Genomic DNA, 21,962 nt, shown 5'->3' with positions numbered 1-21,962 from the left:
AAATAATCAATACACACGCTTGGATTTCATTGCAGAGAGCCCTTGCTAAACAAGTTAGAAAGAAAAACTCTAGACCAAAAGTTTTCCTTCAATAGTGGTCATTCTTTTCATTCCATTCTTTGTAGGGAGGCCCCTTTAAGATCAGACTGTGCACAGATCCCCCAGTGCTACTTAACTAGTTGGGCAAGTTACTCATCATTTTGAGCCTGTTTCTTCATCTTTAAAACAAAGATAATGGATCCTTTACATACATGAAGTGCTATGCATGGTGCTTGCTATCTGGACAGCACTTCATAAACAGAACTCTCTTTTCTTCTCCTGTCAACCATAAATTTATCATGTTAACAATGAAGAGTAAAATATCTTAGTAATGAGCAAACAAGTCTTGTTCTTTCCCAGCGTACACCAAACAGTCCTGGAAACACTCTAAATAAGTGACTAAGTGTATTTTAGTTTCACTGCCTCTCTCTGTAGCCTGTTTGATTGATATGTTAATGGAAATGAATGACAAGATTGCATTCAGTGAAAGAGTGCTAGAATGGTTGGGAGCCCCACACCTTGGGTAAAATTGTGGAAGGAACAAATAGTGAATCACCACCCTCAATTCATGGAAAGTTGGACACAAACATTAGCTGAGAATAATATCCTGAGTTTTAGAAATAGGACCTGACTGCAGTAAGTTGCTTTGTTCTTTGCACTTACGGGTGGGATGTGAGTTTTCTAGTTATCTTTTAAGAATTTTTATAAAACAAATTCCCGAGCTTTTCTTTTTTTTTGGGGGGGGGGGGGGGGAGGAGCTGCTTCTCTATTTGTTGGTCTTTTTTTTTTTTTTTTGTATTTTAGGAGGGGTGAACTTATTGACTTACCATTAACTCTGCCACATTTCAACAGAAGATGAGAAAATTTGTGATTTCAAAATCGCCTTCAATCAATAAAATGATGTTCCATATCAGAGATAGACTTTAGTAGGAGTCCCAAAGAAAGCTTTTCATAAAGAAATAGAGCCATTTGCCTGCCTACACTGTTAATAAAAAGTGCAGTGCACCTCTTGGTCAAGGAAGTGATTTCTAGTGTGTAAATTCTATTTTCTGATATAGGATATTTGTTTGTCATTAGTCAGCTGTCTACTCGTTTATGGTACAGATGTGACCACTTTCTATTAACTGAATATATCCTAAAATATGTAGGTTCAGCCATCCTTAAAGGGATAAATGATAACAAATGGATGCAGGATGCTTTAACTATAGTACACTGTTCAAATGTTAACTCTACAAATGGGAAAAACATATTGTGGATTCCTGTTTTTTAAAAAATTACCTGTAGCCACTCATGTTCCAGTACTAGGTCATATTTTTGGGCTGGTCAACATATTTATTTTTTAAAATGATGCCTGGCTGTTAGAAATGATTTTTGCTGAGAACTAAGAAACTAGACTGTATATTGTTAATGGAAAACATATTTTCCTAGACAAGTGATATTTTCAATGATTCTTTCTATAATTAAATGTAGATGTTAGCATATAGGCATTGCTTTATTTTTGGGAAGTTTGTGATTCATGGGTAGGGAAAGCTCAGAAAACAGATTTCTTAAAAATGAAATTGCTTTCTCTGTAGAATCTGTTTAAAAGACACTTTGGAGCAATAACATTTTTTAAAAAGTAGCAGAGAAGGTGGTTTTAAGTAACCCAGGGGAAAGGCATGCTCTTCCATCACAGTGACAGCACTTAGCCATAATCACCATGTCAGGGACATTTTCTTTACAGGTAACAGACAGTGAATAAAAGGATTTACTTGAGAAAGCCTGAGACTATTTTGAATTGTCTGGTCCTGAAATATTTATCAAGCAAGGACTAGTACTTCTCAGAGAACCATAACTATGTAACGGGTGATTTTTCCTAACTGCCATCTTTGAAACGGCTACCTTTGACAGTGACACAAAATGGTAGCTCCTAGTTTTAGCGGCCAAACAGTTGATTCTAATTGTTTTCACTGTTCCCTCTTTTCTATCACAGAATCGGAAGACTTTTTGATGGTACAGAGCCCATTGTTTTGGACAGTCTCAAACAGCATTATTTCATTGACAGAGATGGACAGATGTTCAGATATATCTTGAATTTTCTACGAACATCAAAACTCCTCATTCCTGATGATTTCAAGGTGAGGGATTCACGTTAAATTACCAATAGCATAAATATGTGATTTGTTTTGATGTGCTCCCCCCTAAATATTTCAAGCTCTTACATTTTTAACATTTACCAACTCTAATGGCATCAGAGGTCTCTGACATGTTTATACTGTCTTCATGAAATAGAGTATATGGTCATTAAAGTTTTATGTGACCAAAAGAGGACTGATTTTATTTAAAGACTGAATCATCATTTATTTTAACACACTGAAAATAAGTTGATTAAATTCAAAGCTTCTGCTAAGTCTTAGTAAGGTAGAAAATAAAAGGAAACCTCCTTAGCTTAATAGACTTATTCTCTCAGATGTCAAAGCATGCTTTATACTCAACAGTAAAATTTTAGATTGTTCTCTTTGAAGTGAGTAACAAGTGTTAGTCTCACACTGTGATCGCAACTCTAGGCAGTGGAATCAGACAAGAAGAACAAACGGAAAGTGTTAATATTAGAAGGAAATAATACAAAAATGTAATCTTTGCAGCTGTTAATATTCTCTAAATAGATTCTAAAGAATCAGCTAAATACTGTTAGAACTAATGAAGAACTCATTAAGGCCTCTACATTCAGGATCAATATATTTCAATCAATAGCTTTCCTACAAGTTAGCAAGAGCCAGTCATATGATATAATGGAAAGATATACCACTCACAACAACAACAAAATTTATAATACCTAGGAGCAAACCTAACAAAAAATGGGCAAAGTCTGATTTAAAAAACTGCAAATCTTGGGACACCTGGGTGGCTCAGTGGTTGAGTGTCTGCCTTTGGCTCAGGGCCTGATCCCAGAGTCCTCTCTGTGTCTATGTCTCTGCCCTTCTCTCTGTCTCTCATAAATAAATTAAAAAAAAATTAAAAACTTAAAAAAATAAAAAACTGCAAATCTCTACATAAAGTATAAGAGAAGAGTTGTATAAATGAAGGGAAATTTTGTGTTACTGGATGGGAAGCCTCAATACTGTTAAGATGTCACCTGTCCCCAGATGATAATTCAGCACAAACCCATTTAAGTCATACATTTTTTTTAAATGAAATTTGATCCATATATAAAGGTTACATAGAAGGAACAAATCTTGGGGCACCTGGGTGGCTTAGTGGTTGAGCGTCTACCTTTGGCTCAGGTCATGACCCTGGGGTCTTGGGATCTAGTACTACATTGGGCTCCCTGCAGGGAGCCTGCTTCTCCTTCTGCCTATGTCTCTGCCTCTCTCTGTGTCTCTCATGAATAAATAAATAAAATCTTTAAAAAGAAGAAGAAGAAGAAACAAAGCTTAAGACTAGCTAAATTTTTTTTAAAAGACTAGCTAAATAAATTATTATGGATGATAATAGTGGTGGTAATAGTAGGCTGTGGTGGATGCATCCTATAAGACATAAGAACTTACTATAGACCTAGAGTAATTCTTTTTTTTTTTTTTTTTAAGATTTTGTTTATGTATCTGAATGAGAGAGCACAAGCAGGGAGAGCAGTAGACAGAGGGAAAGGGGAGAAGCAGGCACCCTGCTGAGCAAGGAGCCCAAAGAGGGGCTGGATCCCAGGACCCTGGGATCATGGGCTGAGCCGAAGGTAGACGCTTAATCAATTGAGCCACCCAGGCACCTAAGCTAGAGTAATTCAAAAGTGTGATCCCATCTGAGCTGAAATTGACAAATAGATCAGTGGAGGAGCATAGGGTCTGGAGACAGATGTGTGTATAAGGAATCTGATATATTATAAGGGTGGTATTTCAATCAGTGGGAAAACAAAGGAACAATCAGTAACTGGCACTGAGATAGCTGGCACAGAGACATTTGGAAAAAATGTAAAGCCAAAGCCCTATCTCCTATCATAAGTTCATAGATATTCCATAAATGAACATAAAAATTAAAACTATACAAAATATCAGAAAAAAAATAAAGGAATTTCTGAAAGTATAATTTTGAGGCAGAGAGGGCCTACCTAAGGAAGACTGAATACCCAGACGTAGCCTTTAAAAGAAAAAAGTTGAATGAAAGACACCACATACAAATAAAGTGTTAGCCTACAGAAAATATTTGCAATAAAAGATTATTATCATTAATAGAGCTAATAAAATCTATAAGAAACATATAAACAACCCAATGGAAAACATTATGAGATAGAAACAAAAATCTCCCAAAGAAGAATATAGAAATTGCCAATAAACATTTGAAAAGATATTTAATCTCTGTAGAATCAAAGAAACAAAAATGGAGATACCCCTTTTTATCTATCAGACTGGCAAAAAGTAAGAAATTGGTAACATACAGTGTTGGGGATATACGTTGTGTTGGGAATAAACATTTCTGGAGGGCAATTCAGCAGTTTTTAAATTTCCAACCGTACATACTCTTTGATCTAGCAATTCAGAGTCTCTTTATTTTCTAGAAATAGTTTCATAAATATGCAAAGATAAATGTACATGGGATGTTTATTGTGGTCATATTATTTGTAATAGCAAAAACTTGACACAACTAAAAAAAAAAAAATGCTCAGCAATGGCACATACTTACCAATAGCTCCATTAGCTAGCAGCTGGCGGGATGGGTGGGGAATCACCATGATTTTATCATTCAGTGAAAATACTAAGTTGCAGAAGGTGCATAGTCATTTTCATATTTGTGTAAAAAACTATGTGTATGTGTGCATAAATACACAAAGATCTAGAAAATTAGATCCAAAATTAATAGGGATTCAGGGGGCCTGCGTTCATCCTCTCCTTCAGGATTTTGAGCAGTGGGACACCTGTCAAGTATATACACTTGGTGAGAAAATGGGAAAGAAAGAGGCAGACCTGCAGCTCACATTGGACACTTCCTGGCAGCCCTGGAACCAGCCTGTGGTGGTGTGTGACCCCGTGGCTCCCCAGCTAGTGGCGATGACCAGGGGCCTCCCAGAGTGTGCCTCTGACGGTGCTGAGGGTCATTCAGGCTCTAAAGACACATATGAAGCTGGTTTGTGCAACATAGGATCCTATGGAAGTAAGCTACTTTATCAGTGGTGAGCTCTTCCAACTCAGGAAGGAAAACATATTGGGAATCTGTTTCTCAGATGGCACCTTCCTGGAGGGTTTGCAAGGGTAATTTTCAATGTGTTAAATTTTTTTTCTGTGCCAACTTTCCAACCTCTTTCCTGCCTTCCCTTCACACCATTTCACTCCCTGGCAAGCATCTTATGCAGAGTCCAAAGGGAGGTCTCCTACCTGCAGCCCTCAGTGTAAACCTGGGGACACACCTGTTCAGACATGGACAGAGAAGGCTGGCCAGTTTAGGCAGCAGGCCTCACACCAGCTGCAGGCAGAGCAGAAGCTAGGAAGAAAGTCCAGACTGCTATTAGAAAGCAGGCACTAGTCCGTGTGGAGACAGGAAGTGGGGCTGAATTCTGCATTGGGCATAGGGAGTGAGAGAAGGGGGCGGGGGGCCTGCTGTAAATGGGCACAAACTTTAGCAGTGGCCCCAGCCGGTAATCAGCCCTGGCACCTGGGATGTCAGGTGTTCACCAGTCAGATCTGGACTTCTTCCCATGTCAGAGAGCGAGTAGAAAAAGAAGGGCTGAAAGTGTGATATGGCAACGGGTAGGGAGGCCAACATTTTCCTAATCACTCATGTTTTCATAGAAGGAAGGCAGTGAAATTAGAAAGAGGGTGAAGGGAGGAAGTTTCACTTTTAGTTCTATTTTAAGGGGATTGCATTTCCAAATGACTACTCAGAATAGAATCTTCGTGGAGAGTTCATTGGCTCCTCAAGCTGCCCAATCATGAGCTGGCCGTGCCTACCTCCCCGACCCTACTACCACCATGGAACCTACTCTCTGGCTTTGCGTCCCATCTGTGTAAGAAATGTCAGAATCCACCTGCCAGCTCTGGGCAGGAACCTGGAAGTCATTCTGCACTTTGTCCTCTTCTTCACCTGCCACACACCATCCATCAGCGAGCTAGTCCATAGTACCTTCCAGATACTTCTTGAATCAATTCATTCTTCTCATCCCACCTCCCTATCCAAGGCTCAGCTCTCTGGATGACTTGGAGCAGCTTCATAATTGATTTACCTCTCCCACCCTTTCCCCCTCTCATCCACTCTCCATGTCGAAACCGGGGACACACTTTCTTATTAGATTTTTTATTTTGAGATCATGGGAGATGCTCAGGCAGTTATAAGAAATAATAGATCCTATGTTACCCAATTCTGCCCAATAGTAGCATCTTGCAAAATGATAGTACAACAGCACAACCAGGATATTGACCTTGATATAATCAAGGCACAGAACATTTCCATCATGGCAAGGATCCCTCCTGTTGCTCTTTAATAGATCTACTCTTCTGCCTTTTTCCCTCCTCCCCTGTCTCCTAACCCATCCCTCACCAAGGAACACTTTTTGAAAAAAAATGGTGTTATCATGACTTGCTTCTGCTTACAACTCTACAGAGGCTTCCCATTCATTGTTCACAGAGCAAAGCAGTACATCCTTATCAGAGTCTATGAGGCCCAGAAGGCTCCACCCGCCCTGCTCCCCACCACTGGACTCTCCTCTGCACATATGCCCTACAAGACTTTTCTTACTTCCACGAGCACACCGTCTTCTTGCCCTCTTCAAAGAGACCGATCTATTTAATGCTCTTTTCTTGGCCTTTATTTGTCGTTAGGGCTCATTGTATTCATTGTTGAGCCATCCCTGCCTAGTCCAGCTTAGGTTTGCCTGTACCCTGAGATTCTCCCCATGGTCACACACAGTACATTTGTAATTATTTATCTCCATTGGGTAGCACTGTATACCCAACTGTTGGTTACACGTGCTTTCGGCAGCAGGTGTTGGAATACACCTTAAATTAATGGAGATTAATCCGTAGTACCTTCCAGATACTTCTTGGAAGTACATAATCTCCTTAAATTAATGGAGATTTGTTTTTCTTTTCTCACATTAGAAATCAGAGGTCCATGAATAGCTGAAGAGGGAAGCCTGTTACTGACAGGGGTATGTGCCCAGTGGTGTCTTCAAGGACCAGAACTCTCTGTCTGTTTGCTTTTCCATCTTTAGTGTTGACGTTTTGGCCTCGCACTTGTCCCCTCAAGGTCATAAAGTGCCTGCCACAGCCCCAGGCATCACCTCCTCATTCAAGGCAGAAAAAAAAATAGGTGAAAGCCTTTTTAACTCACAAGATATTGTCCTTGTCAGAAAATTCCCCAGTAGACTTTCCCTTTAGAGGGCATTGGCTAGAAAGAGATATTTTTCTTTTTTAGCCTCTATAGAGAAAAATGAGCAGGGGATAGGGGCTGGGAATAGCTGTTGGGGAAGCTGGCCAGCAGTGACTGTGGCACTAGCTCAGCCCTGGCACATACTAAGCATGTGAATATTTATGTCATGAGTGAATGAATGCATGGATGGATACATAAATGAATGAAATGAGTCCCGCATTCAAACCAGATTCTGGTTCCTACCCCAAACCCGGTCATATACTTGCTTACATTCAAACTGGAGATCTTATGTATATATCAGGACACTCTACTTTGTAAGAGTCTCACAGGCAGGGACATTTTTATATTATTCTAAAGGACATTGTGTGCTGGGCACATAATAATTACTTAGTATTAATTACCTTAAATATGGCAGAAAAGGGTCAAAAGTCACAGGAAGCCAGAAGCTAAATGTAAGTGGGACACTAATTTATAGGACAAAAGGGCACATATAAAACGTGTGTATAATACCATCATCCTAAGCAACTTATGAGGGTAAAATATTAATTTGTAATCTCATGATTAAAAAAGATACAGATTCCTGGAAATACAAAACAACTGATGGGGAATTACAGTTAGTACATGATAACAGCCATTTGTTGTGAGTTGCAGTATGTTCCAGAAATGGAGCTAGGTATTTCGAACATATTTAAATGTAGCAGGTGTTATTCTTTTTCTTCAAGAGCATCCAAGTTAGATGCTGAGAGATGGACTTCCTCACAGGAGTTAAGCTGTGGCTGATCCCGGAGGACAGTCCCCTGAGGCCTCACCCACTGGGCTAGGATGGGGATGGTTGCCTGAACCTTTCGAGCTCCCTGAGGATGCCAAAGCCCTGTAAGATGTGCTATCTATCAGTTCCAAGTGCAAAACATACCTGTTAATTGGCCAAGGATTTAGCTGTAGCCCACGCTTGGGGAAAAAGACAAAAAGCTTGTCAAATGAAATTCTCGTCTCTCAAGGCCCTGAGATGTTTCCCACAGAACCTCTGGGCGACAGGCTGTACGTCCATGACAGGGTGTTCTGGAACCTAGAGGAGCAGCAGGGGGAGAATGCAAGCCAAAGTGACCATTCAGCTCCCATGGCTGATGGTGGGATTGAAGCAGCTTGTGCCGACCACAAATACAGACGTGCATGCAGAGGAGCCCTCACACTGCCCATCCCCGAACAACCCAAGTTGTGTTGTGTTCCTCATCCAAGTCGATTTCCTGACTTGGAAGAGGGGACATGGCATGAGGAGAGAATCTGCCTTCACTGGGTTTGCCAGGGAAAGAGTTCCTTGATTTCTGGCTTCCCTCTCCAGTTATTCAATGCAAGGTTGAGCCAATGTGTGCAACGTTGACGTCACAGTGTCCTACACCCCTTGAAATGCCATCTTGCAAATGTGCTGTCTGAGCTAGATACCCACTTAGCAACTTAGATAATTTCATATTTCACAACACCATTGAAGTGGCAGCTGCTTATGCCCTCCTCCCTCTGAAAGCCATCGGAATCTATTCTCTAATAAGTGATTGTAGAACTTCCCTGCGCTGTTATATTATGGAGATGACTGTCCTCCTTCCCTTCATTCTCCCCTCCTCTCAGTGACACTGACTTGTTCATCTTTGCTCTGTTTTCTGTGTTGTGTGTGTGTGTTCTGTGACAGGTGGTCACACACACACACACACACACACACACACATACACACAGAGTTGTGATTCCCAGTACACCAAAGAGTCCAGAGCTTTGATTCCCTTTTTCATGGGGAACCACAAAAAAATTACATTTTTCTAGCCTTTTATTCTGAGCATCTTTGGTCAGTGTCCTCTGTTGCTAGCATCTTTTATAGTCTCTAATGACTACCCTTCCTAGATTTAGAAAAATTCACTAACACACAGCCCACAACTTATCTATCCCTGCCTTAAGTTTAAAAATGTATTAGTTATTTCTAATAACTTTTATGCACATTGTAAAAAATTTGAAAACATATACAGGCAAAAAAAGTTTAAACCCCATGTTCCCACCCCTCGGAGATTGCCAAGTGAAAAACCTTAGCACACACATGGCCTTCTGGATCTTTTCCTATCCTTATTTCAGACAATAATCTCTACCTTCCTATTTCAATAAAATCTAGTTTTCTCTAACACTGGAACAATATTCACATTTCCCAGGTTGACCCCAAAATGTCCTTTGCAGATGTTTTTTCCAGGATGGTATCTGCTGTAAGAGCACATATTGAATCCAGTTATGTTCCTTCCTTTTATTACCTAGCATAGTCTGTCACTTTTCATATGGTGCCGACTTGCTGAAGAAACTGGGCCAGGTGCCCTGCAGAATGCCCCCCTTCTGGATTTGTCTGGCTGCCTTGTCCTGTGTAGTTTAGTTCACTACTCTAGCCTCTGATTGCCTGTAAACTGCAAGTCATGTCTGAAGGCCCGACGGGTTTAGATTAAACATTTTGGTGAGGATACATCTCTAGTGATATTGTGCACTTCATATTACATCATGTTAGTAATCATATGTGCTCGAATGCTAGCACATTCGTTAATGATGCTAGGACTGACCATCAATCAGGGTGACTTCTGTGTCCCTTAGGTTGCAACAAGAATGACCCCGGTCAAGCTTAGTTTCTCATCTTGCACTATTAACCTTTTGAGCCAAATAAATTATCTGTGGCAGGGCTCTCCTGTGCATCAGAGGATGTTGTGCAGTATCCCTGGCTTCCACCCACTGCAAGCCAGTAGCACCAACCCCCTCTCTCGTTTATGACAACCCAGAATGTCTCCAGACTTTGCTAAACGTCATCTAAGATCAAAATCAGCCCTAGTTGAAAACCAGAAAGAGAGGAAGGAAGTTTTTATGGGAAGGATACTAGCTTATCTCATAGAATTAGCAGGAGCATTCTCTCAGAGGTGGAAATACCAGGGCAATTCTGAGGACTTCAGTCGTGGGAATTTGGGGCTTTCAGGAGTGAGGCCTGTGGCTCTGCTCCAACAATGCCCTGGGTTTCCTTCCCCTTCCTTGGTTGTACAGAGATCATCTAATTGGCTAAAGTGGCTCCCGTGCTTATGCTTTAGCCAATCAGCTGTGGCAAGCAGACATGGCTTATAGGCGCTCACTCCAGAGAAGACAGAGTGGTGAGCCGGGTAGACCCCCAAGAAACCTCTTCTCTGGGACCCAGGAGAGTGGCCACTTAGGGTGGCTGCTCCAGTCATAGTCTCAGCTGCTGCCTCCTAGTATTTGCATCTCTGGTGCAGGGATTATTACTCCCAGTACCCCTGCCCAGGGCCACTTCTCTCCCTCTCCCAAAGACACTCTCTTAGAGGCAAGGCTAGCCATAGCAACCAAAGAGGACTGGGAGGCAGGTGGAACAGCCAGCCAGCAGTCTGGGCACCATCTCAGATAGCATCTCTAGCCCCTGCCCACGCCCCACTCTACACATCAGGCCCAACTCCTGCAGTTAGTATTCAGGGGACTTGCCAAGGCAGGGTGTGGCTTCAAAATGCAGAGTGATCTGCTCCCCAATGCTGCCACAAACACCCCGTCATTATCACCTTACCTTTCTCTAGGAGATTTGGAGGCAATGGGGGATGGAGACCGTGGTCAAGTAGAGAAGGGACACCTTGCCGCTGCTTCTGGTTCCTTCACTAGCCATCAGGATAAATCTCGGCTGGATATCCTCCCCCCAGAAAAACAAGAATAGTCAGGAGAAGCAGGCAGTTGGTGCTGCTGGAGGGGAAGGAGGCCTCCTGGCCAGAAGTTTCACATGGTGGCAGAGGAAAAGGAGTAAGTGGGCCAGTCTTTCTGGGCTTTGAAGAAAAGAAAGGAGGTTAGGGGGTGAGAGGGATGAATGGCAAGAACAAAGAGGAGTTTAGGGCAGTGCAACTACCCTGTATGGTATGGTAACGGGTGGGTCCATGTCCGTTGTACATTTGCCCAAACCCAAAGAACGCACAAGGGCTAAAGTGAATTCCAGTATAAATCATGGGCTTTGGGTGATTGTGTAGGTTCAGCAGCTGTAACAAATGCACCACTATGGTGGGAGATGTTGATAATGAGGAGACTGTGCATGTGTGGGGAGCAGGGTATGGGAAATATCTGTACTCTCCCCTCTATTATTCATTTATTTATTTATAGATTTTATTTTGTTCAGTTTTAAAGAGAAAGCAATTGGGTGGGGGGCAGGGGAAGAGCCCCACTGAGCATAGAACTCCAAGCAGAGCTTCATTTCATGACCCTGAGATCACAACCTGAGCAGAAACCAAGAGTCAGAAGCTTAACTGACTGAGCCACCCAGGAGTCCCTTTCCCCTCAATTTTAACTATGAACCTAAAACTGCTATAAAAATACCAAGTCCTCTTAAAGAAAAAAGTATTGCAGAGCCAGGGAAATTAAGAATTTTAGACACCCCAGACCTGAAATACTGGAAAAACTATGGTGACCCACCTCTCACCAAAAAAGAAGAAGAAGAAGAAGAAGAAGAAGAAGAAGAAGAAGAAGAAGAAGAAGAAGAAGAAGAAGGCAAAGAAAAGAAACAAACAAAAAAATCTGAAAAACTTTAAAATGAAAGGAAGTTAAATCCTGCAGATATGGTTTTTCTTTTTTCAAGACTACTACCTGGAGTCTATTTTTGAAATATAAACTATAAAGTTCTTCATTTTCCTCATTTTCTCAGTGCCCCTGCCTTGTGGGTCCCCTGATGTACATACCCTACCTTCTGGAGAGCTAAGCACTGCTTGGGAACTCCTGGGACGACCTGGATGCATTCCCCAGAGGAAATCCCTCTTTGTCCCCATGGTACAAAGTCTAGCACAGTGTCTGGCACATGAATGGATTTTAAAATGAACAACTGACTGAGTTGCCTTTTAAATGCAAGGATGTGCCAACTACTGTGTAAAACTTCAAGGCCATTAGAAGTTAAATAAACCTCTTAACTATTTGGTGAAACCAGTAAATGTGTGTGGCAGGCTGAATAATGACCCCCAAGGGGGTCCACATTCTAATCCCCAGAATATATTACTTTATGTGGCAAAAGGGATTTTGCAGATGTGATTAAGAGTCTTGAAATGGGGAGATTATCCTGGATAATCCAGGTGGGCCAGTGGAATCACAAAGGTCCTTATAAGTGAAAGAGAGAAGGAGGAGGGTCAGGGTCAGAGTCAGAGAAGATGTGATCAAGGAAGTATTGTGATTGTTGGCCACAAGCCAAGGAATGCAGGCAGCCTCTGGATGCTGAGAAGGGCAAGGAAAGCCATTGTCCCCTACAGGCTTCTGAAGGAAGGCAGTCCCGCTGGGAGCTTGATGCTAGCTAGCCCTAAGACCCACCTCAGACTTCTGACCTCCAGAACTACAAGAGTGACTCTGTGTTGTTTTAAGGCAACCGAATATGTGGTAATTTCTTACAGCAGCGATTGGAAACCAATACATGGTCTATATCCCTTTTCTTCTTCTAGGGAGATGTTTTCTGATTTCCAGATATTTAATCAAGAAGTAAGCTTTTGAAACATGGTCAATTTGCATTTTGGAGTTTACCCATATTTTCCTTCTTGTTCCATGTACCTATCTCTGGGGTCTTAGCAAAACTCAATGTATTTGTCTATAAAATGGGATCTTGATATTTCTATGCCTCAAAAAAACCACTGTAAATCTCCCCAAAAAATTATTTTAAAAATATGTATTCTAGGATTTTAAAATTATTTAAACATGATAATAGGTCTAAATAATCTGTTTTCCTTTATCTGGATATGATAAGCAAGCTAAGCAAGAAATGTGAATGATGCTTTCTTAATTGGAGAAGATAAAACTGGCACAGAAGCTAGGGCAGAGGAGTGATGGTGTCTAGTATATTCTGGAATTGCTTTGCCGAAAGCAAATGTGGATGCTTTGGGTTCATTTCCCTCAAAAGAAAATCTGGGGCCAGGGGCACCAGGATGGTTCAGTCAGTTGAGTGTCTGACTCTTGGTTTCGGCTCAGGTCATGATCTCAGGGTCCTGAGATCGAACCCTGTGTGAGGCTCCACACTCAGCTCAGAGTCTGCTTGAGAGATTTTCTCTCCCCTTCTCCCTCTGCCTCTGATCCCTTCCTCCCCCTACTCATGCTCTCTTACCCGCTCTCAAATAAGCAAATAAAATCAGAAAGAAAGAAAAAAGAAAAGAAAAAAAAGAAAGAAAGAACAGAAAAAAAAAATCTAGAGCCAAACCTTCTGCTGCTGCCCCATAAAGTTCTGCTGATTTCTACCTCATACCTTGGGGATAAGAGACTGAGTTGTCTAGAGGTTGTAAAAGCCAAAGAAAGGAACAGTGGGTGTTGCCAGATAGGAACCAGGATGTAAGGAAAGACAATTTCAAAAGATTCAGAGAGCAGAAGGAAATAAGCACAAAGTCAGAGAGTTCTAAAGAGAAACTTGATAAACTCTAAAATATATGGGATTTAGACAATAAAATTAACTGATGCTGACTGAGGAAGGGAAGGAGGACGAGGTTCCTAAGGAAGGCAGCCGGGGGCACTGGTTCTCTGACAAGCTAAGACTGGAAGCGTGTGTTAGGAAGTAGAGAAAGATGAATATAAAGGAACCTGCCAAGAAAACCAATGGCCAGTGTGAGCTTAACCATGCAGAAAATGGTAACACCAACAAGAAGGGCCTTTTTAATTCTTGAGCTGGCAGATGCTGGGAGGTAAGTCGGCCTCGGTGGGGGCGATGGCCAAGTGGAGCCTGGGTGCTCGGCTACTCCCCAGCGTCTGCTGCCCCCACGCAGACGGCACTGTGCCCAGACACCAGGAGGAATGACATAGTAAAGGAAGAGATGGAGCCAGATGGTCGAGTAGAGATGGGCAAGAGGACCTGGTGGCCTGAGGTAGCTCAAAGCTAGGCCCCTAAGATACATCCCAGGGCATACGATGACCTTCAGGCGACCCCTTTAACCTACACATTAAAAACCACTGGCAGGATCCTGGAGCAATCACTGAGCAGGCCACAAGTCTGATAAGGGCCAGTGTTTCCCTATTTTTCCAAGAGCAGGGAGTGATGAACATGATCAGCACCATACAGGGAGGCTCTCTGTCAGTCCATGGCCGGACCTCAGGGTGGATTACCCATGTGGCTTGTGAACTCAGAGGGAAAAAGAAAGTGTTGAGGATTTAGAGTCGGCATAGGGGATTTGTAGCCCCATCCTGCCAACCTTATTACCTTCAGGTTATGATGGACAAACTGGTGGATCAGGACATTGCCCTGGATGTAGGCTCAGAATATCGGGCCTGGTAGTGACTTTTTTTTTTTTTAAGATTTTATTTATTTATTCATGAGAGACAGAGAGAGAGAGAGGCAGAGGCATAGGCAGAGGGAGAAGCAGGCTCCTTGCAGGGAGACAGACACGGGACTCAATCCCAGATCCCAGGATCATTCCCTGAGCCAAAGGCAGGTGCTCAACCCCTGAGCCACCCAGGCGTCCCCTGGTACTGACTTTAATGTGATTTATTCCTCTCATTTTATAGATAAGGAGACTGGAAAACAATTAAAGTGAATCTCTGGGCAGTAGGGAGACTTGGGTCCCTCCCACATGTCTAGCCTTCCCATTGGAGGCCCCTCCAAACACACGGTATTTCAACCAGACACCCAGAAAATGCCGCAGCTGTGGACTGGTTGATCTCAGAATTATAGACTCTATAACTGTTCAAATAGCCAGAATCCAGAACCTTAATTTATTACCTGAGCCATCAGCCTGAACCAAGGCCTGCATGTAGCCCTGTCCTGTCATTACATTTAAGAAATGATTCACATACAGAAACAGAACATCCGGTTCAAAATGACAAAAGAATGAGAGAGCGGAGCACTGGGTGAAAGAATCCACATTTTCTCACTATATTGGAACAAATTCAGAACCCACAGTAGGCAATTTGAAGAAGGATAAATAGTGGAGATTTAAAATTGTTCACAAATGCTGTAAGAGGAGGACCTAGCTCGAGAGCAGCTCTTGGGAAAGGTGTAGAGACTCCACTGGAAGCAAAATGTAAACTGGCTGGGTAATAGGACAGACAAGAAAGTTAATACAACCTTATGCTGGGAGGTACGCAGAATAACGGCCCCCCAAAGATGTCCGCGTCATGACTTCTGGAAGCCCAGGAATATGTCACCTTACATGGCAGAAAGGACTTTGCAGGTGTGATAAGTTAAGGGTCTTGCTATGGGGAGATCATTGTGAGTCATCCAAGTGGGTCCAGTGTACTCACAAGGGTCCTTCCAAGTGAAAGGAGGAGGCAGGAGGATGTGATTCCTTAGAGTCAGAGAAGATATGACCTTAGTGGAGGCGAGAGTGATATGGGACCACAGGCTGAGGAATGCAGACTGCTTCTGCAAGCTGAAAAAAGGCAAGGGCATGGATACTCCTCTGGAGTTTCCAGAAGAAACACCACCTTAATGATCCATTTTAGGCTTCCAGCTTCCAAAACTGTAAGAGAATAAATGTGTGTGGTTTTAAGCCACGCGGTGTGTGGTAAGTGTTGCAGCAGCCATCGGAGATGAATGCAGGCTGCTTTAAGAGTGGTTAGAATGTCCAGCCAAGCGAAGGTTTTACAGCACACTCATTAGGTCACCTCTGAAATGTTAGGTTCACTTCCGGTTTGGGTTTTAGAAGTATGTTGACAAAGTCAAGCACGTAGCAGATGTTGAAGGACCTCTAAGTCATAACAAATGAGAAAGACCTGAAAAGATTGGGTATTTTCAGCCTGAATGGTAGTAAGACATAACCATTGTCTTCAAATGTAAGAAAGGTTCATGTGTCAAAGAAAGTTCAGGATCACTGTAGCCTCAGATAGCAGAATCTGAATAAGTTGGAACTACAGGGAAAATCGGGTCACTCTAACCAAGAAGTGTACAGAAGTTTAACCAGAGCGTCCAACAAAGTCGAAGCTGTGGCCTGTTAGTAGTAAGCTTCCCGTCACTGGAAGCATCTAATCAGAGGCTAACGGTCACTGTTCAGCAGTGTTTGAAAGAATTCCTCCATAAGGGCCAAGGTTGGTCAATAAGACTGCTCTAGGCAGCCTCAGATTTGAAGACTGGATGACACATTTGCACTGGAGTCCAGATTCTTCCTTGTGCTAAAATTTTTCATTCTCAGAGGAAAATAAAAAGCAGTAGCAGAAGCTCTCACTTCTATTGCTTGTGTGACTGTCGGTGCTGTTTTTAAATCACCTTGAGAGCTGTCATCTTGACAAGTAAGTACAGGACTGAGGTCGCTAACTCACAGCTGATGTACTTCAGAGACAGCTCGGTCCCCACACAGGGGTCCCAGGTACCCGGGAGGAACCCCCAGTCTCCCCATGCCTGCCCTCCAGCTGGCCGAGGGGACCTCGGTTCTGTCTCTGTCCTGTCTTCAGAGTGGCCACTCCTCAGCTTCATTCTCACCTCCTCAAAGCCAACCGTACCTCCTGCGGGTCGGGAGGTGAAGCAGGTGCCAGTCCGTGCTCCTCTCCAGCGGGGAACCCAGACTCCTGTAGGAGTGGGGTTGCCGGGAGAAGGCAGGATGCAGAAGCGGTCCGGGTGCTGAGTGGCGGGGACAGCACCTTCGCCTGGCCCGGATGTCTCGACGCAGAAAGTGGAAGATCCAGCTGGGGGCCCACTGGCACTGTCTTACCCCACCTCTCCACATTTTTCTCTGGAGGCCCCAAATAATGCTGCTGCTGCTGCCTTTGTTGCTTAATTTGCAAGAAAAAGAGCAAAGTGCCACCTAAAACCTGTTCTCCTGTGGTCATCCTCTCCACGTGCCACCCCATCCAGATGGCAGGGGCCTCCGTCTGGCAACACTCGGGCCCTGGGCTCCCGGTGTCGGCCCTGCTGCAGGCACCAGGCTCCAGGCATCACCTGCCAGCTCCAGCCCCGGGAAGGTTGGCAGACACGCCCGTGTCAGCTCATTAAAATGTTCTCAGTCAACAAGCTGGGACAAGTGTCCACTTGCCTCACACCCAGAGATGATTGTGGTCATAGCTACGTGTAGGCATAATATTGACCCGCTTGCTAATATCATTCCTACCTCGCTGTCTCCCCCTCCCCCTCCTTAGTCCTCCCATTCAGTGACTTGTATGTGTGCTTTATTTATTTTTCTTTAAAGAATTTGCATATTTATTTGAGAGATAGAGAGAGCACAAGCAGGGGAAGTGGAGGAGCAGGGAGAGAGGGAGAAGCAGGCTCACCACTGAGCAGTGAGCCCTACATGGGGCTTGATCCTGGGACCCTGGGATCATGACCTGAGCCAAAGGCAGCTGCTTAACTGACTGAGCCACCCAGGCGCCCCTTGTGTGTGTGTTTTAATACCTGCTTGCTAGATTTCTGCTTTAATTCAGTAGATTTTTTTTTTTAAGGCAAAAGAAAAAGAAACCATGCTCATAGAATGGGTGGCTGTGCTTTCAGAAAGGGATGGGTTTCGTTTCTTGCACATCTATCCTGCAGGGATCATGGGCTAGTTGGCCTCCCTCACTTTAGGATGGCAGCGCAGAGAGCAGCTGAGGGCTGTGCACCCACCACCCCCAGACCAGCACAGATTGGCACCCATACTTCGGTAAAAGCAGCACTCGGCCTGCAGGTGCCCACCAGCCACCATCTCCAGCCCCGCTCCCACCTCCAGTGGCACCCTGCCTCCCACAGGAGTCCTCAGCTTCCATGAAGGTGAAGGGGAGCAGGGGCCTCCCCTGAATAGGGCACCGGCGCCTCCCTCACCGCATCCCATGCCTGGCTCCACAGGGAGGATGTAAAGAGGATTCTCATCCCACAGATTTTAAATACCCAGGCACTCTTCTGCTGAAAGAGCGAAGTCGTGGGTTCGGCCCTTCTCATCTCAGTTATCTCATCTGCACAATGGGAATAATAATGGTTCCAAGTTCAGGGGCGGTTGTGGGTGTTATAGGACTTGATTTATGGGGAGCATTTAGAATAGGGCCAACCTGGCCCTTAATACCCTTAAGCTCCTTTTATCATCGCTGAATGAATGCATGCACCAATGTGCTGTGCGTGAAACATTTACACACAAATTTGATTATTGAAGTAACAGAGGTGGGGAAAAAAATCACCCCCTTACCTGTGAGCATTTTCAGTGCTTCATGTTTGTATTTTGCACTGTGAAATACCTTTTGTTTCCCCCTCAGGACTACACTTTGTTATATGAAGAGGCAAAATATTTTCAGCTTCAGCCCATGTTGTTGGAGATGGAAAGATGGAAGCAGGACAGAGAAACTGGTCGCTTTTCAAGGCCCTGTGAGTGCCTAGTGGTGCGTGTCGCCCCAGACCTCGGAGAAAGGATCACGCTCAGCGGTGACAAATCCTTGATAGAAGAGGTGTTTCCAGAGATCGGCGACGTGATGTGTAACTCTGTCAACGCAGGCTGGAATCACGACTCAACGCACGTCATTAGGTTTCCACTGAATGGCTACTGTCACCTCAATTCGGTCCAGGTATAGCCTTGTCATACACTGTGTGGCATCAAATGTCGCTCTTAATGCTGTTACTTAACCTTGCCTCCACATAGCGCCTTTCCTCCGGAGAGCTGGGAAACTCTCACTTGGCATCACTTCTGTTGGGTAGGTAACTGTGTGCACCTGCTACGCACTCATTCAATCCACAGGTGTTTGTTAAACATCTACTATGTGCCCAATGCTGGTATGAGCACTGGAGATCTAGAAGATGAAGAAAGAAACGATAGCTCTATTTTCACGGAATTTACCTTCTGAGGAAGGATGGGATGGGGGAGAGCGGCACAGGGGGCGGTGGGTGAATGCAGCAAACAGTAATCAACAGAAATGTTGGTCAGGTAGCAAGAAGAGGATGGAGTCTCCCAAGCAGAGAGACCAGCAAGGTGTGACAACTCTGAGGTAGGAGTCTGCTTGGCATGTTGAGGAGTTATCAGGAGAGCCCATGTGGCTTGAAGAAAGTGAGTAAGGCATAGTGCGTGCTGAGACACGAAGCCAGCGGTGGCCAGGGACAGATCGTGGTTTGCCTCTTGGGCGGTGGTAAGCACGCTGGGATTTTTTGTTTCAGTTTCTTGTGGTTTTGAATTATTTGCTTGTATGAGTAAAATGGAAAGCCATTTGCGGATTTCGAGCAAAAGTGTGGCATGATGTAACTCACATTTGAAAATGAATATTCTAGCAGTAAATGGAAAACGGTACAAGCATCCAGTTAGCAACCTTTGAGAAGGGTCCGATCCTGAGTATCTTGAGTGTAGTAGAGCTAACAAGGTTTCTGTCAATGGCTGCGGGTTCTAGGAGGCCAGGGGTGACTAAGATTGTTGACAGAGGAACTGGGTGAATGGAATTGCTATTTTCTGAGACAGGGAAATCTATGGGAGAAGGAGACTTAGGCATAGAATTCAGAAGTTTGGATGACACGTGAGGTGATGTGTCCCTTAGATACTAGTGGGTATGCTCACCATCTTAACTAATGCATGGCAGCCCTGGGCCAAGTGTTGTACGTGCCTTGTCTTCTTAGAACAGGTAAGCACTGGGAGTCCTCTGTCTTGCTGAGGAGAAAGTAGAGGCATACCTGGGTCTTGGCTCCAGGTCTATGTGACTCAAAACGATTTGAAGTCAGTGGAATAAGGGCTTGGGGTTTCCCCCTATTCCTCTTCTTAATTGTGATGGGCCCATATTTTGTTCAGAATAGACCCAATGAAACCTCTCCCACAGCTCAAAGACTAGAAGTGCCCACTCTACCATTCTGCCCCCTGAAGATTGTTCCACAACTATTTATAATTTTTAAAATTTATAAACAGATGTCTGAGAACAGAACGGCAGGAGACACTGGCAGAAGCAGTGTCACAGGAGCGCAGGAGAGAGAGCCAGGTGCTCTTAGGCAGTGTGGCAGCCATTATGTTGGATGGGGCCAGAGGTGCACCCCGCACCACCCTGTGTACCTGAGCAGGGCCCCCGCTATTTATCACAGCCTCTAAAGCTCTGAAAGCCTTTCACGTCCCCCACACACAACCTACCCCAGCTTCCCTCCAGATGGAGGGAGGGGCAGCACCCATCAGAGCCATGACAGCATTGCTTCCCTAGGGCCCCATCTCTCACACAGAAGCCCAGCCCCACCACTCAGGCCACTGAATAAATTCACATGCCTGACAAGTTTCCCAGTTATTCAAGTCTCATCAGATGTGGACATTTTCATCTGGATTAAGATCATCAGTGACACAGCCTGATGTGACCATGACACAGTCAATAACTCTAGCTTCCTGCTCCACCAACCAATAAAATAGGCACCTGTCTTCTAGGCTTTTAGGATAAGATGCACAAGAACTGATACTCCCATCCACCCCCAGAAAGATTTTAATATTCTCAAGTGATCACTAACTTTAAGGAATTTTACTATTTACAAATTTATGTTTAAAAAGAAATGGCCAGGGGTGCCTGGGTGGCTCAGTCGGTTAAGCATCTGCCTTCAGTGTAGGTCATGATCCCCAGGTTCCTGGGATCCAGCCCTACATCAGGCTCCCTGCTCCTCGGACAGTCTGCTTCTTCCTCTCCCTCTGGCTGCCACTCCCCCTGCTTGGGCTCTCTCCCTCCCTCTGTCAAGTAAATAAATAAAATCTTTTAAAAAATAAAAATAAATGGCCAAGGAGTGTGGCTATTTGCGTGACATGGAAATAAGCTTTGACCGCATCAAGGTAACGTTGAATAATATGGAATAATGATAACATAATGATAACATCTGGAAGAATGATATTAGCTCTATCAGATGCCTGGGTAGGAAGCTTCGGGATTTCCCTACTTAACAATTTAGCAACCTAACAACACTGCAAGACAAACAGTACCAGAGTTAGGTGCTTCATTGTTCACAGCTTCTTCTACCTCGGTAATTCCTCTCCTTATCAAGGCAAAGAATCCTTTTCAGTGCAGTGGTTTAGCCAAGCAAACTGGAGTTTTTCTTGCTGGCGGGCTACATCCCTGCCTTTGCTGGGGAAATCTTAGAGTGGGCTCTTGGGTCCTCACCTTTTTATTGACTTGCCACCAAAGTACATCTTGATTTTGAGCTCAGGGATTGTTTCCTTCATCCTGTCCCTTTGCTGACTGGTGTGCGTATGCATTGTGAATATAGCTACAGACAGAGTGCTGCAGGGTACAATGTTCATTTTGTTCTCATAAGGACTTTTTTTTTTTTAATTTGCCAGCATTCAAAGTTTGAGTTTTTAGAAAGCATCCTGTATTGTTTTCCAATCTCTAGTTAGCTGTTTTGCAAAATAGCAAATTACATTCCACATAGAAGTAGGCGACCAAATAATAATAATTTTTTAAAGATTTTACTTTTTTATTCATGAGAGACACAAGAGAGAGAGAGGCAAACATAGGTGGGGGAGAAGCAGGCTCCCTGTGGGGAGCCCGACGTGGGACTCGATCCTAGGACTCCAGGATCCCGACCTGAGCCAAAGGCAGATGCTCAACCACTGAGCCACCCAGGCATCTCAAACTAATAATAATTTAAAGAGAAATAGTAAGAGCTCACTTTACAGGAAGTACATTTTGAAAGTTATTTAATAACATTTCACTTTATCCCCCTCAAGAAATTTTGAGCCAGACTTGTTTTTTTTTAAGTTATG

At 43.9% G+C, this 21,962-nt stretch overlaps 1 protein-coding gene and 1 long non-coding RNA gene across 6 annotated transcripts in view; one reads left to right on the top strand and one right to left on the bottom strand.

Moving 5' to 3' along the window:
- LOC121474976 overlaps window positions 1-21,962 on the bottom strand; it is a 44,014-nt gene that overhangs the window by 12,711 nt on the left and 9,341 nt on the right. For both annotated transcript variants that reach the window (XR_005983598.1, XR_005983604.1), the window contains exons 2-3: window positions 10,946-11,195; window positions 8,285-8,437 (exon numbers count right to left, since the gene is read on the bottom strand). This is a non-coding gene — a long non-coding RNA (uncharacterized LOC121474976). The remainder of the gene's footprint in view (window positions 1-8,284; window positions 8,438-10,945; window positions 11,196-21,962) is intronic.
- Window positions 1-21,962, top strand: part of KCTD1 (potassium channel tetramerization domain containing 1) — a 188,194-nt gene that overhangs the window by 164,612 nt on the left and 1,620 nt on the right. For all 4 annotated transcript variants that reach the window (XM_041728008.1, XM_041727936.1, XM_041728082.1 and 1 more), the window contains exons 3-4: window positions 2,012-2,156; window positions 18,520-18,825. In XM_041728008.1, coding sequence (XP_041583942.1) covers window positions 2,012-2,156; window positions 18,520-18,825 — 451 coding nt within the window. The remainder of the gene's footprint in view (window positions 1-2,011; window positions 2,157-18,519; window positions 18,826-21,962) is intronic.

Source organism: Vulpes lagopus, chromosome 1 (assembly GCF_018345385.1).
Source record: "Vulpes lagopus strain Blue_001 chromosome 1, ASM1834538v1, whole genome shotgun sequence".
Lineage (NCBI taxonomy): Eukaryota > Metazoa > Chordata > Mammalia > Carnivora > Canidae > Vulpes > Vulpes lagopus.
Note: the sequence above shows the minus strand (reverse complement) of the source record. Positions and strands in the feature narration are given on the sequence as shown.